The sequence below is a fragment of the Phoxinus phoxinus genome, assembly GCF_949152265.1.
Source record: "Phoxinus phoxinus genome assembly, chromosome: 17".
NCBI classification, from domain to species: domain Eukaryota; kingdom Metazoa; phylum Chordata; class Actinopteri; order Cypriniformes; family Leuciscidae; genus Phoxinus; species Phoxinus phoxinus.
The window spans coordinates 18,797,756-18,813,042 of record NC_136892.1 but is presented as its reverse complement, the minus strand read 5'-3'; the positions used below and the strand labels follow the sequence as shown (position 1 = coordinate 18,813,042).

The following is a 15,287-nucleotide window of genomic DNA, read 5'->3' as shown; positions in this document are numbered from 1 at the left end:
ACTAATTTGTATTTATTGTCTTTCTCTTCCATGCTTCTCTTAATCAAAATTCAATTAATGATTGTAGCACATCCTTCTGACATATATCTCTACTCATAAGTATCTATAATTTTGAATGTTAGATATTTAAGTGGAGATGGAGTGGAACTCAAATGTAGAATCTTAAGTTGGGTTGATTACGTTATATAAACATTTTTACTATAACTGCTTTGGTAATATTTTGTACTGTTGCAAAATATTGTTGGGATGTTTTGAGATTTTGTTCTGCTAAAACTCCAAATAAATTATTTTATTTTGATTATATTATTGAAATTTATATTTATTGTCAGCATTTATGTCCTGGATGGTCCAAAAAATAAATCTTGCTAATGAAAATACAATGAAAAACTGTTTAAGCAAGAAATCTAAATCCTCTTGTAATTTCTAAATTAACTCATTTTTATAACACTAATTTAATATCTGCATAAATTTGACTATATAGGCTTACATAAACAAAGGTCATTTTTTAAGGGACAGAACAGGTGACCATCCTTTAAAAAAAGATTAAAGAGCATTCTTTGAAATATCACACATAACATATAATGAGAGTGAAGAACCCTTCCCTGTACGGTAACATAATCATATATCAAGCTCAGGTTTCCTTACTGAAAAATAAACCACAATCACTTCCACGTCACCATCACTATAGTACATTTTCATTACGAGCTTCTCAGAGCTGCCAGTCCAGTCAGAAAAAAACAAACAATTCAATTCCTCATCAAAATTCTGCTAATATTTTCCTGACGCAAATCTAATCACCTGCATATTGCCAGGCTAATTAAGTCTCATCATGGCTGGCAAAGTATTAGATCACAGTTTAATGTAGTAGCCTAAGTGCTCATGGAAATTGACTTGAACTGGTGGTGAAATATGACCCATGAAATGTCAAAGGTAGCTGTAATTCATCTGCAACCTCCGCTGTCGAGGGGGAAAACACAAACATAAACACACTTTATGCTGTTTAACCCATATTTATTTATATTTAAAATATTTAACACACAGCCTCAATGCTCTATTCTTAAGGCCTAATAAAAGATAGTGCTTACAAAATAATTGTGACTAAATAGTTATTTTCAAACTACACCAACTATGCATGTTTATACCAACTGTGTCACATTTACACAGTTGAGAAATAGTGTATAAGAAATAGTAAACTGTTGTTATTTTTTTCAAGACTATACTTGCTATGCTTATATAGTTAATACTCTCCTATGTGACTCTTGGGACAAGCTGAAGTGCTTTCGGACATGGCTAAACTGTGGGTTGATGATGCAAAGAAGGGAGGGTGGACTAAGTGCTGTAATGACAGCCCGAGCGCTTCTGGAAAGCTCAGAGATAACTAATGGAGCTCAGGGAGCATCACTGGAAGGAAGCAGCACCAGGCTAGAAGCCTGCGAGAAGAACCCAGGGCAACGCCAAACAGCTCGGCCGGCACAATGAAGTGTTCAGCACTCTGGACAGCTCTCTGCGTTTCTATCTATGGGACGGTGGTCAATTGCTCAGGTAACTTTTCTCAAACGTTTGAGCTTTAAAACTAACGAACCTGTACTTTCACATTAAATTGCCTCATATCAAAACCTAGTGCCGATCTATACCGCGCGTTTCGGGAGGTGCTTTCTGACGCTCCAAATTTCTGTATTTGTAGGCAGCTCGACAGGTTTTGAAACACTAATTATTGCAATTAATCGACATGCTTTCGCGTATTAACGGCTTTAAACGTTCTAATGCTGAAGCTAAAGTTGAATGAAGTAAAAGTGATAGTGACTATTTTTTTTGTCTCGGTGTAGTGAAGAAGCTGAGCAGTAACACTGGGCGCTTCGCCAATGCCACTCTGGTTCGATTAAATGAGTTTTTAAGTGCCGGATATAAGAAAGGAGTTCGACCAGTGCGCGACTGGAGACAGTCAACGACGGTGGCCATTGACCTCATGGTTTATGCGATACTCAATGTGGTGGGTAGAATTCTCAAACGTCTATTAATTATGTAAACTAATAATTTATTCAATTATTATTTATTCATTCAATATTTTGTGCATTTTTGTGCCACACAGGATGAGAAGAACCAGGTCTTGACAACATATGTTTGGTACAGACAGGTATGTTGGTGGAAAATATTAGATTCATTTAATATTAGAGAACCGACAACATCAAAAGTGACTGTTCCACGCACTACAAGTCACTGCTACTGAATCGAATCTACAGCGTGACCAGTGATCCGATTCCTGAACGAATGACTCTTATGAGCCGGCTCTTTTGAGTGAATCAACAACTTGTAGCGCGAGCAGTGTAACTTCGATAACTATTATGAGCGGATAGTGTATCAAAACATACAACGTGATTCACGAACAACTGACATACAAGACGGGTCTTTTTTTGTGTGCATCAACAATGTAGCCTACGACAAAACCAGTGTTGACTCCCAAATTACCTTTTTCTTGTTATTAAACCATAAACGCAAACGGTCGTTTGACAGAATGTATGACTGAACGGTTCGTTTTAGTGATTTAAAAACTTACAACGGGACAGTATATAGTCCGATTCATGAACCGATTTGCAAGTTATTAGGCCTTAACTTTAATTTCCGTCTCCAAATAAGAACAGTTATGTTGTACGGTACCTAATTTATTATTTGATTTGAATCATTTTTGACATGTTATTGACATTTATCTCACTTCAAAAGCAATGGGTAGATGAGTTCCTTGTGTGGGATCCTGAAGAATTTGATGAAGTCAAACAGATTTCCATTCCCACTGCCAACATCTGGATTCCAGATATTCTTATCAATGAATTGTGAGTAGACTTGACATAATTGAGATAATTGAGACGTTAATGAGACACTTTTTGAACCATTTAAGTCGGCTCTTCACAGCAGTCCTTTATAAACACTCTCTTTGTTCTCTGCAGCGTGGATGTAGGAAAGTCTCCTGATATTCCTTACGTCTATGTAGGCCATTCCGGGCTTGTTCGCAACTACAAGCCTATCCAGGTGGTGACTGCCTGCTCCCTCAATATCTACAACTTTCCTTATGATGTACAAAAATGTAGCCTGACTTTCCAGAGCTGGCTGCACACAAGTAAGTAAACATGAGTAAGCTTAAGATTCATCACTCACAAAATGTTCCTCCTACACACAGATTCCAAGTCTAAAACCACATTTTCAGAAGAAATAAGAATGCTCAAATGTAGTATTGAAGAAATGATTCAAGCTCGATAAAAAGAAGCAACGTGGCTTTTCCTAAAAGCCGAATGAACTGACCTTTAACCTTATCTCATCCCATAGCTAAAGACATCAACATCACACTAATGAGAACCCCTAAGGAAGTAATGAACGACAAGCGTGTGTTCATGAACCAGGGAGAATGGGAGCTCCTTCATGTCCTCTCAACATACAACAAGTTCAGCATAGATAATGATGATTTCTATGCCGAAATGAAGTTTACCGTGAGTAACGTAATACAAAATTAAGCCACGGCACACATTAGCATTTGCTTTTGAAAAAAAAGGGGAAGACTTTAGAATACTGTTCCGTCATTAATGAATAACTACACAGGAACAAATGAGCAATGCAATTTTAACATTCTAGACACTACTATTAACTAACAAGAAACGCTTGTAGTAACGAGTACCAAAATAGTAATTAATAGCGCTCAGTTGAACGAAGTAGTTCACTATTAGCAAATCAATAACTATTTTTTAATACCTCCCAGAACACTACTAAGAACTACTATACAGGTTCATAATTCACATGAATAATGTATAATTAATTCTAAAGTGAAAATCATGGTAACACATAAGTAAAAATTCACGTATCATCAAATCCTTCTGAAGGAATGACTAATTATTTGTAACATTATTCTAAAGTGAAAGTTTAACCAATTAAAAATGAACTACGGATAAATATGTATCAGCATATAAATAAAGTAACAGTTATTAACCAGTAAATAACCAGTGTTGGGGAAAGTTATATTTTAAAGTAATGCGTTACAATCGTTGTTGTAAATTTTAAAACTAATACGCAGTTACTTTAGTTACGTAAAAAAGGTAATCTGATTACGTAACTCACAATGTGTTACCTGAACACTGCCCAAAACTCTAAAGCTCAAAAGGCAGACGGAAGTAAGGTTTGAAATATATTATGACTATAATAATTATTACTCTGCAAGGATGCATCCAAATTAAATGCATTTATAATGTTACAAAAGATAATTCATTTTATTGAACTTCTATTTCTATTGAATTCATCAAAGAATCCTGACAAAAGGCGTCTCAATCTTTCCACAAAAACACTAGCAGAACTGTCTTCAACATTGATAATAATGTTTCTTGAGCACTAAATCAGCATATTAGAATGATTTCTGAAAGATAATTCCTAAAGGATCAGTCCGCTTTGCCATCACAGGAATAAACTACATTTTAAAATATATTAAAATAGAAAACAGTTATTTAAAATTGCCTGATTTTCTTTTCTTTTTATTCTAACGACTGCAAACTTTTTAGTGCACCACTACATGGACATGCACCAAATGCCAGGTCACATTTCTTTTGGAAAGTAGTTTTAAATTAGTGCCAAAGCGAGAAATATCAACAGATTATTGGCGGAAGGAAACACGTCTCTTTCTTTAATCGCCAGGTTGTGATCCGACGCAGACCTCTGTTCTACACAGTCAACCTCCTGTTGCCCAGTGTATTCCTGATGGTGATGGACATTGTTGGATTCTACCTGCCTCCAGACAGCGGAGAGAGAGTCTCCTTCAAGATCACTCTGCTCTTGGGCTATTCTGTCTTTCTCATCATCGTCTCAGACACACTGCCGGCGACTGCCATAGGGACCCCTCTCATCGGTAATGAGGTCTTTCTGTTTCATAGAACATGACCTGATGCATTTCAATCATTCATTCTTTATTCCCTGATTGAGGAAGCGTGTAATTATGTGAGAGAGGTGACGTTTTAAATTTAGTCCACTGCATCTAGAGCATATTAAATATCCTTAGTTCATTTTATTTATTATTGTTTGTAGTTGTGTGATCAGATACAGTTTCCTCTCAGCTGGGCGGAATTGCGCAGACAGAAAACAAGATATTTCTTGAGTGTTTCAACTGAAGTCAATCCGCATGTTTATTGATTTTCAGTATAGAACTGCAGCTGTGAGGAAGCTTGTGCGGAAAAACACTGATTAATTTGAGAGATAAGGAGAGCAGCCTCGAACACTACAGAGGTTTCAGGTTCAAACGCAATAGCAAAACTAATGCCGTCAAACACACTAAAGCCCACAGAGGGCACGCAATGGTTTTTCTTTCTTTCTTGAGAGAGATCATGAGAACTACTCATCTAAACAAGTGAATACAGAATACAGCAATACACCAGCGTGACTCTGGGAAAATCAGCAATATTATCATCTTGACACGGTTAGCATAAATTCAAAATCTATTTTAAACCAGGAAATAAAGATTTTAAATTAAATAAAAATTACAACACAGAAACATTATGTAATAATTATGTAATAGGAAATGAATGTGAAATATTTAAGATCCTATACACTGTAAATTTGTGAAATTGATCATGTGATTATATGGTCAACATTCACTTCTATCTAACACCAGGTTGTACACAAACTTGAGGAGTCCATGCAGCTAGTTATATACTTAATATTATGAAAAAAAAAAGTATTTTTGGTCAGGGGTCTTTTGGATAAAATAAGTCAAGTTATCATCACATACATTACTCTTCCAAATTTTGGGGTCATTAAGATTTTTATTTATTTATTAAATTCATTTTTTTATTTAGTAAAGATGCATTAAATTGATCAATGTAAATCAATCAATGTAAAGACCCCAGTTAAAAATCCCAGTTTCTACAAAAATATTAAGCAGCACAACTGTTTTCAACATTGATTATAAAGAAATGTTTCTTGAGCACCAAATCATCATCCTATTAGAATGATTTCTGCAGGATCATGTGACACTGAACACTGAAATAATGATGCTGAAAATTCAGCCTTGCAATCACAGGAAAAAAACACATTAAAACATATTAACATAGAAAACAGTTGTAATAATATGTCACAATATTACCTTTTTGACCATGTTTGTTAAAAAAAAACTGCATGAGACTTGTTTCAAAAACATTTTTTTTTAAAAATCACACTGACCCCAAACTTTTGAATAGTAGTGTATAATAAATAGATGAATTGTTCTGTATTCGATATTTGAATTCTTACATTCTGCAAGCATATGTTACATTCTGTGTTTCTGGCCATTAATAGCATGCTTTGCTCAGAAAGACCGTTGCATGTAACGGTGTGTTATGTCTGTGTGTTTGAGTGTAGGTGTGTACTTTGTGGTGTGCATGGCGCTGCTGGTCATCAGTCTGACCGAGTCTGTTTTGATCGTGAGGCTGGTGCACAAGCAGGATCTTCAGTCTCGTGTCCCGCAGTGGGTCAAACACCTGGTGCTGGAGAAGGCCACGGTCCTGCTCTGCATTCGCAACAGGAAGGTCTGCTCGCTCCTCTCGCAGGGATCTGACCTGCCGCTCTACAAAGAGAACAACATGAACACAGGTAACTGACCCTGCGCTGAGCCCCTCCTGACCAATCCTACCTTAGCAACTGTTTCCATTCGCTAAATAAGGGTTATTTAAAATGTATTCATTTAAATTTTGAGATTTTGGGCTTTTCACAAAGTGTTCTTTCAGAGTAGTGGAAAGATAACATCCAAAATACACTTTTAAGTGTACCTTTTATAGCACTTTATCTATTTGCGTCTGTAGATCTTCAAAGGTCACTTTCTGAAAAGTGTTTTTTGTTCAGATATCTCCACTTCAGCAGCACTCACATACATCAAACTATACAGTTTTATTCCTATCTATGTTCTGAAGGTTTTAGCATATGGGTTTGTTCATATATAACTTGCCTGATTTTATAATTTTATTCTCTAAAAAAGTGATGAGAATATATATTTTTTTCTGTCTTTTAACAGTATTTTCTGATTTATGGAATGATAAAAAGAGATATCCAAAATCCCCTCAAATACGTCAAAACTGGCTTTATCCAATGTTCAGCTTTTTGTTGTAGAAATGTATGCAAAATAGTGCATATTTAAACATAATTGTGACCCTGGACCACAAAACCAGTCACATGGGTACATTTTTTGAAATTGAGATTTATACATCATATGAAAGCTGAATAAATAAGCAATCTGGAATCTGAGGGTGCAAAAAAAAATAAAACATTGAGAAAATCGCCTTTAAAGTTGTCCATTTATGTCCACGAGTGATTGTATTCACTCACAAAAATAAATGTTTTATATATTTTACGGTAGGAAATTTACAAAATATCTTCATGGAAAATTATCTTTACTTAATATCCTAATGATTTTTGTCATAAAAGAAAAATCTATCATTTTGACCCATACAATGTATTGTTGGCTATTGCCACAAATATACCCGTGCTACACGTGACTGGTTTTGTGATCCCGTGTCACAATTCAGAAAACTTTTTTTTGTGCGCAAATTCTTATTGTAATCAATCAACTGGGCAAGTATGGTGATATCTATTAGTTCATTTATTTTTACCCTATTCACCTAAAATCTCAGTGCGTACTTCTGGTTAATAAAGGATGACAAATGTTTTTTGGGAACCCATGCACGAAATGACCTGGGCAAGGATTTGCTCTTTTCATAATGCAAGTGTTCTAAGTGCATCTTTACAGAAAAGTTCAAATATTGTATTGGACTATGGGTGGGCCAATAAGGTTTAGATCCAGTGCTCTTCTAGGTGGTCTGTTTTTACAGATTAAACAAACTCTGAAACTCACCTGTGCTTTGTTTTTTAGCGGTTCACTGCAACCACCACAGCTGCGAGGGATCCAGAGACTCCGGGAGAAACCTGGGCTTGAGCCTGTCCGCGCGAGACACCGGACCTCCCGTCATGGACGGCATCCTGCGCGAGATCACCACCATCCGTCAGTTCATGGAGAAGAAGGACGAGAGCAGGGAGATCGCCAAGGAGTGGCTGCAGGTGGGGTACGTCCTGGACGTCCTGCTGTTCCGCATCTACCTGCTCACCGTGTTGGCCTACAGCATCACTTTAGGTACACTGTGGTCCGTCTGGCAGACCGTCTGACCGCAGACGTGGGTCACAGAGGGAAGGCGCCAATTCTGTCTCACTGCTTAAAGGAAATGCAGTGTTTGACGTAGTTTAAGTGCTGGTAATGTGATTGTTATCTCACAAGAGAATAACTTGAGCACCGTAGAGGAGAAATGTGCTTTCAAATCAAGAGTTATTACTTGTAGACTGCTGTTCTTACCAGATGAAGGCTCTGAAGTCTCTGAAAAAAGCATACAGAATACATGTATGATTGTTATATCTGCTAATATTCAGTACAACAGAACAGTTGCAAGTGTGATATTCCTTTCATACAGCAAAAAAACATAAAAAGAAGTGACAAAATAAACAACTCACATTTTAGATACATTACGGGAAGCTATTTTGGTTATTTTTTTCCTCCGCTAATGGAAATACTTCCAAAAGAAATAAGCTGGAAACTCAGACAAAGCTTTAAAACATATGAAATGCATATATAACTCACTTTTAGCAGTCTTTTTAAAAAGTATTTCAATACTAAGAAAAAATATCTTCCTTGTATAGATTAATTGCACTGAGGTCAAACAATTGTTTTTCAATAAAATGAACACTTATTCAGCAACAATGCATTAAATAAATCAGAAGTTATGGTTGAGACATTTCTAATGCTACATTATAAAGATTTCCATTTCAAATAAATGCTGTTAAAAAAAAAAAAAACGTATTTACCAAAGAATCCTGAGAAAAATGTATCACGGTTTCTTCAAAAATATTTAGTGTAGTGATGCTGAAAATTCAGCTTTGCCATCACAGCAATAGCCTACATTATATTTTAAAGTTGTAATATTAGTTTTGATCAAATAAATGCATCATTTGTGAGCATAAGTTCTTTACAAAACATTAAAAATCATACTTTGACTTGAACGGTAGTGTATGCTAGACTACCAAAATGATTTGGGTTCCAGCATTTCAAAATGAAGTGTTTTATATTGTCATGAAAACAACAATCGATTATTTAGGTTCCAATATCCTCTTCTGTTATCCTGATCAAATCTGTGGTACTGTGAAAAATATGCTATCCTGTTACTGAAATGAAAACATCCTGTAAAGTGTCTGTATTGTATGTCTTGAGAAGATGTTTGACTGTGTCTGTATATTGTGTTCCCTCTCTTCCAGCCCAAGGGCAGTTGAGTTTTAGTCGTTGCCCGTGACACTAAATGTACTAATTGTAAAGATTTTCACCTCACTGGGAATGCACTCAGCAGGCCTGGGGTGATTGGATAAATGCCATCGACACCCTACATAATTAAAGAAAAAAAAAAATCAGTTAGACAGTAAATGGGAGCATTGATCCCAATACAATCAATGTGGCCACATCTCTCCATCCTGCTTTCAGCTCACCACAGTCCTGAATTTACAGAGTAATTTCACATTTTACAAACAACAAGTTGATGTGTGTCTTAAATGCCAGTCTTGATGTAATTAAATAAAATAAATATGTAATTATTATTAATATGATCATAATTACATTTCAACTTTAACCAGCAGAGGGCTTCTAAGGCCATGTAATGCAGGTAAGACACTGCTGATGTGAGGGACATCATATTATACATTACATACTTTCACTGGTATCTGTAATATTATATACAGTCTGCATTTGGATTCCATTGCCAGACGAATTTCATTATCAACCAAGAACGAAATGTTGGCATGGCGAAGTTGGCAGTGTAATTCCTGAAAGCCATGCACAGTCATAACAACTGGCTTCAAGTGGCATTTTGTAGGCTGTTACTTGTTTTGCAAATTCATGTGCTGGAGGTCGTCCACTGGGCCTGCTCGCACCCGCAGGCACGGCTTAGCTGGGAAAACAATTGAAGGGATTTGGGAAGACCACGTCCACCATTCAGTCTTTCGCTGTCTAAACTTCCCTTGTCCATTAGATCATATCTGGGTCAAAGAGCAACCAAAGATAGGACGCCCTGCTCGTCACACAAAAGCCATTCACGCTGAGGAGGTCACATGACCTTTGCCGAAAACTGGCGGTCTTGGTGCCAGCAGCAACGGCGTCGCCCTTAACGATGCTTCACTTCCAAAGCGAATAGCTAGACAATCTGAACCATGCAGTCTTTCACAGACGATCATTAAAAAAATCAGTTTCATCTAAAGAGATAGACCTAATTAAAAGTCTCATTAGCTCAGCACTCTGAGGTAGCATTGTGTGCTGCTATGAGGCACATGATTTACAAAGATAGTTCGAAGTGAAAAGATAGCAGCGTTCCATTAGCCACTGTAAATGTGCGGTTATATTTAACGTTACCGTTGTTCTGTGAATGAATTTCACTTCACGAAGATTTCACAGCAGGTTCAACCTTTTCCACGAATTCGTCGCGTTTCCCAACAGAATCTGGTTTTGAAAGTGACCTCTGATGGCAATACACAATGGACGAATTTTCTTTATGTTACTGCTAATTAGCAGGGACCAATCAACAGTGAGATGACGTCTAGTGATGGAGGAACTTGTATTATAAGTGTAGCCTATTCCTTATGATCAGTGATGGGTAGGTTATAAATGATAATGCATTACTTAGTAGGCTAATTAATTACAATTACTGTTCATTCTGATGCAATTGCATTAAATAGGCTATAGTCAGTTCAAGAATATTATTTAGTTAAAATAATTAAAAGAGCAGTTAAAATCTGTCCCTGTATAACTGGTCAAGGTTGATATGGGATTTAGAAAGTAATGATATTTTTTTAGAGAGTAATTAGTAGCCTACAGGAATCTAATTACATTGTTGACGATGTAATTAGTAGCTAGTAATTTAAGTAATTTCTAAGAACTTACTGAACCACTGCTTCTGATATAATATATACATATTCCATATTTATGTGGAAAGGATTCAGTACATGAAACAAGTTTGTAATTTGTGATCACATAAAACTTGTCTGTTTTCAATTACCTTCATAATACAAAAAATATAAATACAAACATTTGCCAGCAGTTAGGCTGAGCCTTCGCTGTGTCTAGCCTTAACAGTGGCAGATGTTTACAATAATTCAACAGGATCATAACTCAAACACACACACAGAGAGTGTTAGACAGATACAATACCAGAGGGAGCATTAGCATAGCAGCGAATTGCCATTATTTGCTCAGATGGTTCCTGGTATTAACACAGAGCTCTATGTAATGAACACAGGCAGACTCACTAAAGCACTAAGGTTTGTATTCTCAGCTTGTCTCCCCCCAGAATAAAAGAGAAGCAGAGACTGCTTTTGTTTCAGTCTATTTCCCTCCGAATGGTAATGAGAGCAGGCAGCGAAGGCACAGAACCTGTTCTCTTAATGATACACTACCTGTGACTCCACTTTGCTATCTTAAGGATTTATCGGATAATGTATTCGCATCAAGATCGGTCTCGCGGTCTTGTTTTGTCCCCCCCTACTCTCTTTAACTGTAATATTAAAGTTTGTTGGATAGTTGCCATCATCTCAGCTGCAGGTGGTGCTAACTGAAAATGTATCAGCCATGAGCTTTTATTTAGTAGCCTAGGCTTTTCCAACTCACTTTTTTTTTTTTTTTTAAAGGCTGAATTAGAATAATCAGCAGTGTTGGGGAAGATACTTTTAAAAGTAATGCAGTACAATATTAGTTAATTATTCTTACTTTTGCAATACATTTTCTCAGTTTTTTTTTTAATAATAAAAAAAAGTTATATTTTTGGCAAATGTACAGTAAAAGGCTCTACTTTTTTGAATTTTTTTGTTGTAAATTTAAAAGTAATCCATTACTTAACTAGTTACTTGAAAAAAGTAATTGATTACGTAACTTTCATTACTTGGAATGCGTTTCCCTCAACACTAACGAGTAATGTTTAATCAAACATAACCATGTTTTACAGGCTTTAAGATGCCTATAATGCATCATTGAGGACAAGCAAATTAACTCAAAATTTGAAAGACATTTTCAGGTGATTTAAGGAGAAAATTGTCATCATTTAGTCCCTCACGTCGTTCCAAGCCTGTACTGTACATTACATTGTTCACGCTCTACAATAGAAGTGGATGGTGACCAGGAGCAGCAGGCCATGCTCTGCTTCGTTTGAAAACAGATAGTAAATGTAAGTTATGTAATCTTGTTTTTACAGCTGTGGTCATCATCATTCACTTTTTTATTTTATAAAGATGAGCATCTTGAACATTACACATAACATTTCCTTTGGTGTTCCACATAAGACAGTCCATCATACTTTGGTTTAAAACTACACGAGGGTGAATACATTATAAAATATTTAAATTGTTGTATAAAGGATTAATAACTGAGTTGAACAGATGAAAAGGCCAGACAAACTTAAGTCCATTTTTTATTTTTTTTTCTAACTGCAGATTTAAGGAATACAACTGAACATTGTTATTTTGAGACTCATAAATAAAATACAAAAAAAAAAAAAAAAAAAACACTACAAAAACAATCTACTGTTAGTAGGATGTAAAAAATATCTTTCACTATTAAAGGCACAAAATTTACTTAGTGACAACACTGAGAAGAAAACCTGCAGCATTCAATCTCTTTAAATTCTTTATTTTTTCACACTCCATCAGAGAACACTGAAATGTTACAAAGAGATGTGTCTGATCCTACACCGAAAGAAAGACTACATCAGGAAACTGATGCCAATATCTGTAGCACAACATACAGAAAGTAGTGCTACAAAAAATAGCATGTTGCTGGAAAAGACAAAGGACCGCTGCAAAGCTCTAATGCAAATAAAAATGTGTACAATTGACAACAAACAGAAAGAAAAAAATAAAATAAAATTGGGCACCTTCTAAGATTAGGCTAAGATTAGGTGCTGAGGTAGACGTAACTATAACAATTCAAATAATAATAATAATAGAACAAACAAAAATAAAAACCCCAGAAACAAAACACTATATTCTTAAAGAGCAACAGGACTGGCATTTGTTCTGTCACAATGGGGGAGAAAAGAAAATCCAGACAAGCCAGTAAAGGAGAGGGGGATACAGTAGAGAGAGGGGGAAGAGAGAAACTGATTTGATACATAAAAAGCTTTATGCTTGGTCCGACAGGGCAATTGGTCCTCAGTGCTAATATATATATATAAAAAAAAGACAACGTCTTGGTGCTTTGTTACTCAAACAGTTTAGTTTTGACCTCAATGGCACATGCATGGCAACACAGCATGAAATGGCTACTCTTTCTAGAACACCACACTGGAACACAGTGAGCCAACTCCAGGGATGCAATGATGACATGTGGCGAACCATTTCTTTAACATAAGTACTTTAAACAACAAATAAGACATGTCTAGTAGGGGCAGTACAAACGCATCCATCAACAACTCGCCGAATGTTAAAGGGACGTCGTTGAAAGGTTTAATCAGCAAACCTGTTGCTGAGGCTAAAAAAGAAAAGAAAAAAAAGAAAACGAGGAAATGAAAGCAAGTTTGATTCTCAAACATTAAGTTTTCCCCCTCAAAGCAGGATATTCATTGTGAAAAACGCACATATTCCTATCCAAGGAATGTTTAGCTTGTCGTTTCGGAGCTGTGTATAAAACACTACAATACTGTTGCATTCGATCGGCCGCCAGTGGAACCACTGGAAATAGACCAAATGATCATTCTTAAAACAGGTGAATGGATCTGAGATCATCATGGCACCCCTGGAGCCCTGAAGACACCAATAATTTTCTTGAAAATACAGAAACTAAGCAGATATATGTGAACAATTTGTTGAACAATTTCATTTAGGCACAAAGATATTACAGAAACATCCGAAGAACATTGAGGGAAGAACTATATCAATGCCAATTTTTTTTTTTTTTTAATCATGGTGAGAGAAAAGTGGCATAGAACATGACTTTCAGATTAGTGCATTTGACACTAACGTGCTCTCACGCGCACGCACACACAGTACACACTCTTTCGGTCTCAAACACACACTCAAAGCAAAGTACAAAATCAAAGTGTTACACTAACATGTGACTTAATATCTCGTATTGTTGCCACATATAGCAAAACTCTGTTTTACCCATTTAACATCAGTCGACATAATCCATTTACAGAACAAAATATATATTTCTGCCTTATTTCATGGAGCTACTAGTTTTTAAAATTCTCACAGGGGGCAAAAGATGCCCGAACTCACAGTGTTTTCCAGAAAACAACGGCAAGACACACAACAATTACGTTTCCTTTGATGCGTCTTCCCATCCCTTCTTTTTTTTTCTTTTTAGTCACTTCAAGTAAAAAACAAAACGTTGGCAACATTGATTGTTTTGTTTGAGAGATCGTGTGCAATGGAATTGATCATTGGCATCACCTCATTTTTTTGTTGTTATTTTCACAAAGGAGAATGTGGCTGATTTAGTCCTTCACCTGCAATGTATTGACATCCAGAAAGCAACATTTACCACTATAGGATCACGCACTGTCCAACATTACAGAAGAGGAGCAAGGCAAACGATTCAAACCAGAGAATAATGATATAAAAAAAGAACTACAAAGTTTTGCCCCGCTGCAACCTCAACAAATGGAAAAAGGGACTGACACTTAATACAAAAATATCACAATTTTATATATCAAATGGCCTCTGTTGGCTCTTGCTCAGGACTACACTCATACAAAGAAACGTGTCAACTGACAGGATTTGAGTTTTTTTTCTTCCTTCCTCTCATCTTTGATTACCACTTGCAGTCCCAATTGTCCAACGCACAATGCACTGCTGCATATGACCTGTTCTTGGTGGCTCACGCTGTGAACCTTCTTTTTTCACATTACAAAACTACAATTCTATTCACATATTTTCAAGTTTAACATTTTGTTTTTTTTCAGACTTTAAAGTACTACACTTCACTTGTTCCATACGCACCTCCCAGATCAACTCCGACCCCGATCTTAAGGCTTCAGAAATCTCTTTTCTGCTCTTAAGGTAACATTAACAGGGGTTGCGGGACTGATAGGGAAAGTTATGACTTTTTTTTTTGTAATCCACTTTTCCTATAGGCAAATCTTACCCTTTCATATTCGTCGCTTCCGACATACAACACTTGAAAGCGTGAGATGAAGTTGCAATAACGCAAAACGCAATAATGTGCTTTTTGCAAACGAAACAACCAAAAGAAACAAAACTTAGAGGTAGCTTAC

The 15,287-nt window shown here is 36.2% G+C and overlaps 1 protein-coding gene and 1 long non-coding RNA gene across 3 annotated transcripts; one reads left to right on the top strand and one right to left on the bottom strand.

Moving 5' to 3' along the window:
• The first annotated feature begins 1,360 nt into the window (after positions 1 to 1,360).
• htr3a (5-hydroxytryptamine (serotonin) receptor 3A) lies at positions 1,361 to 9,626 on the top strand. The gene is made up of 9 exons (XM_079586749.1): positions 1,361 to 1,542; positions 1,827 to 1,990; positions 2,090 to 2,134; positions 2,719 to 2,828; positions 2,943 to 3,112; positions 3,319 to 3,479; positions 4,669 to 4,879; positions 6,364 to 6,594; positions 7,868 to 9,626. Exons 1-9 carry the CDS (start codon positions 1,476 to 1,478, stop codon positions 8,155 to 8,157), a joined length of 1,449 nt encoding a protein of 482 aa, XP_079442875.1. The 5' UTR covers positions 1,361 to 1,475; the 3' UTR covers positions 8,158 to 9,626.
• Positions 6,432 to 10,569, bottom strand: LOC306984934. 2 transcript variants are annotated; one of them, XR_013794690.1, is made up of 6 exons: positions 10,436 to 10,569; positions 9,361 to 9,416; positions 8,322 to 8,362; positions 8,100 to 8,203; positions 7,850 to 7,974; positions 6,432 to 6,568 (listed from the first exon to the last, which is right to left on the bottom strand). It is a non-coding gene; the product is annotated as an uncharacterized lncRNA (long non-coding RNA). The 2 variants fall into 2 exon arrangements; XR_013794691.1 differs by having other exon boundaries at positions 8,342 to 8,362.
• Positions 10,570 to 15,287: the final 4,718 nt, after the last annotated feature.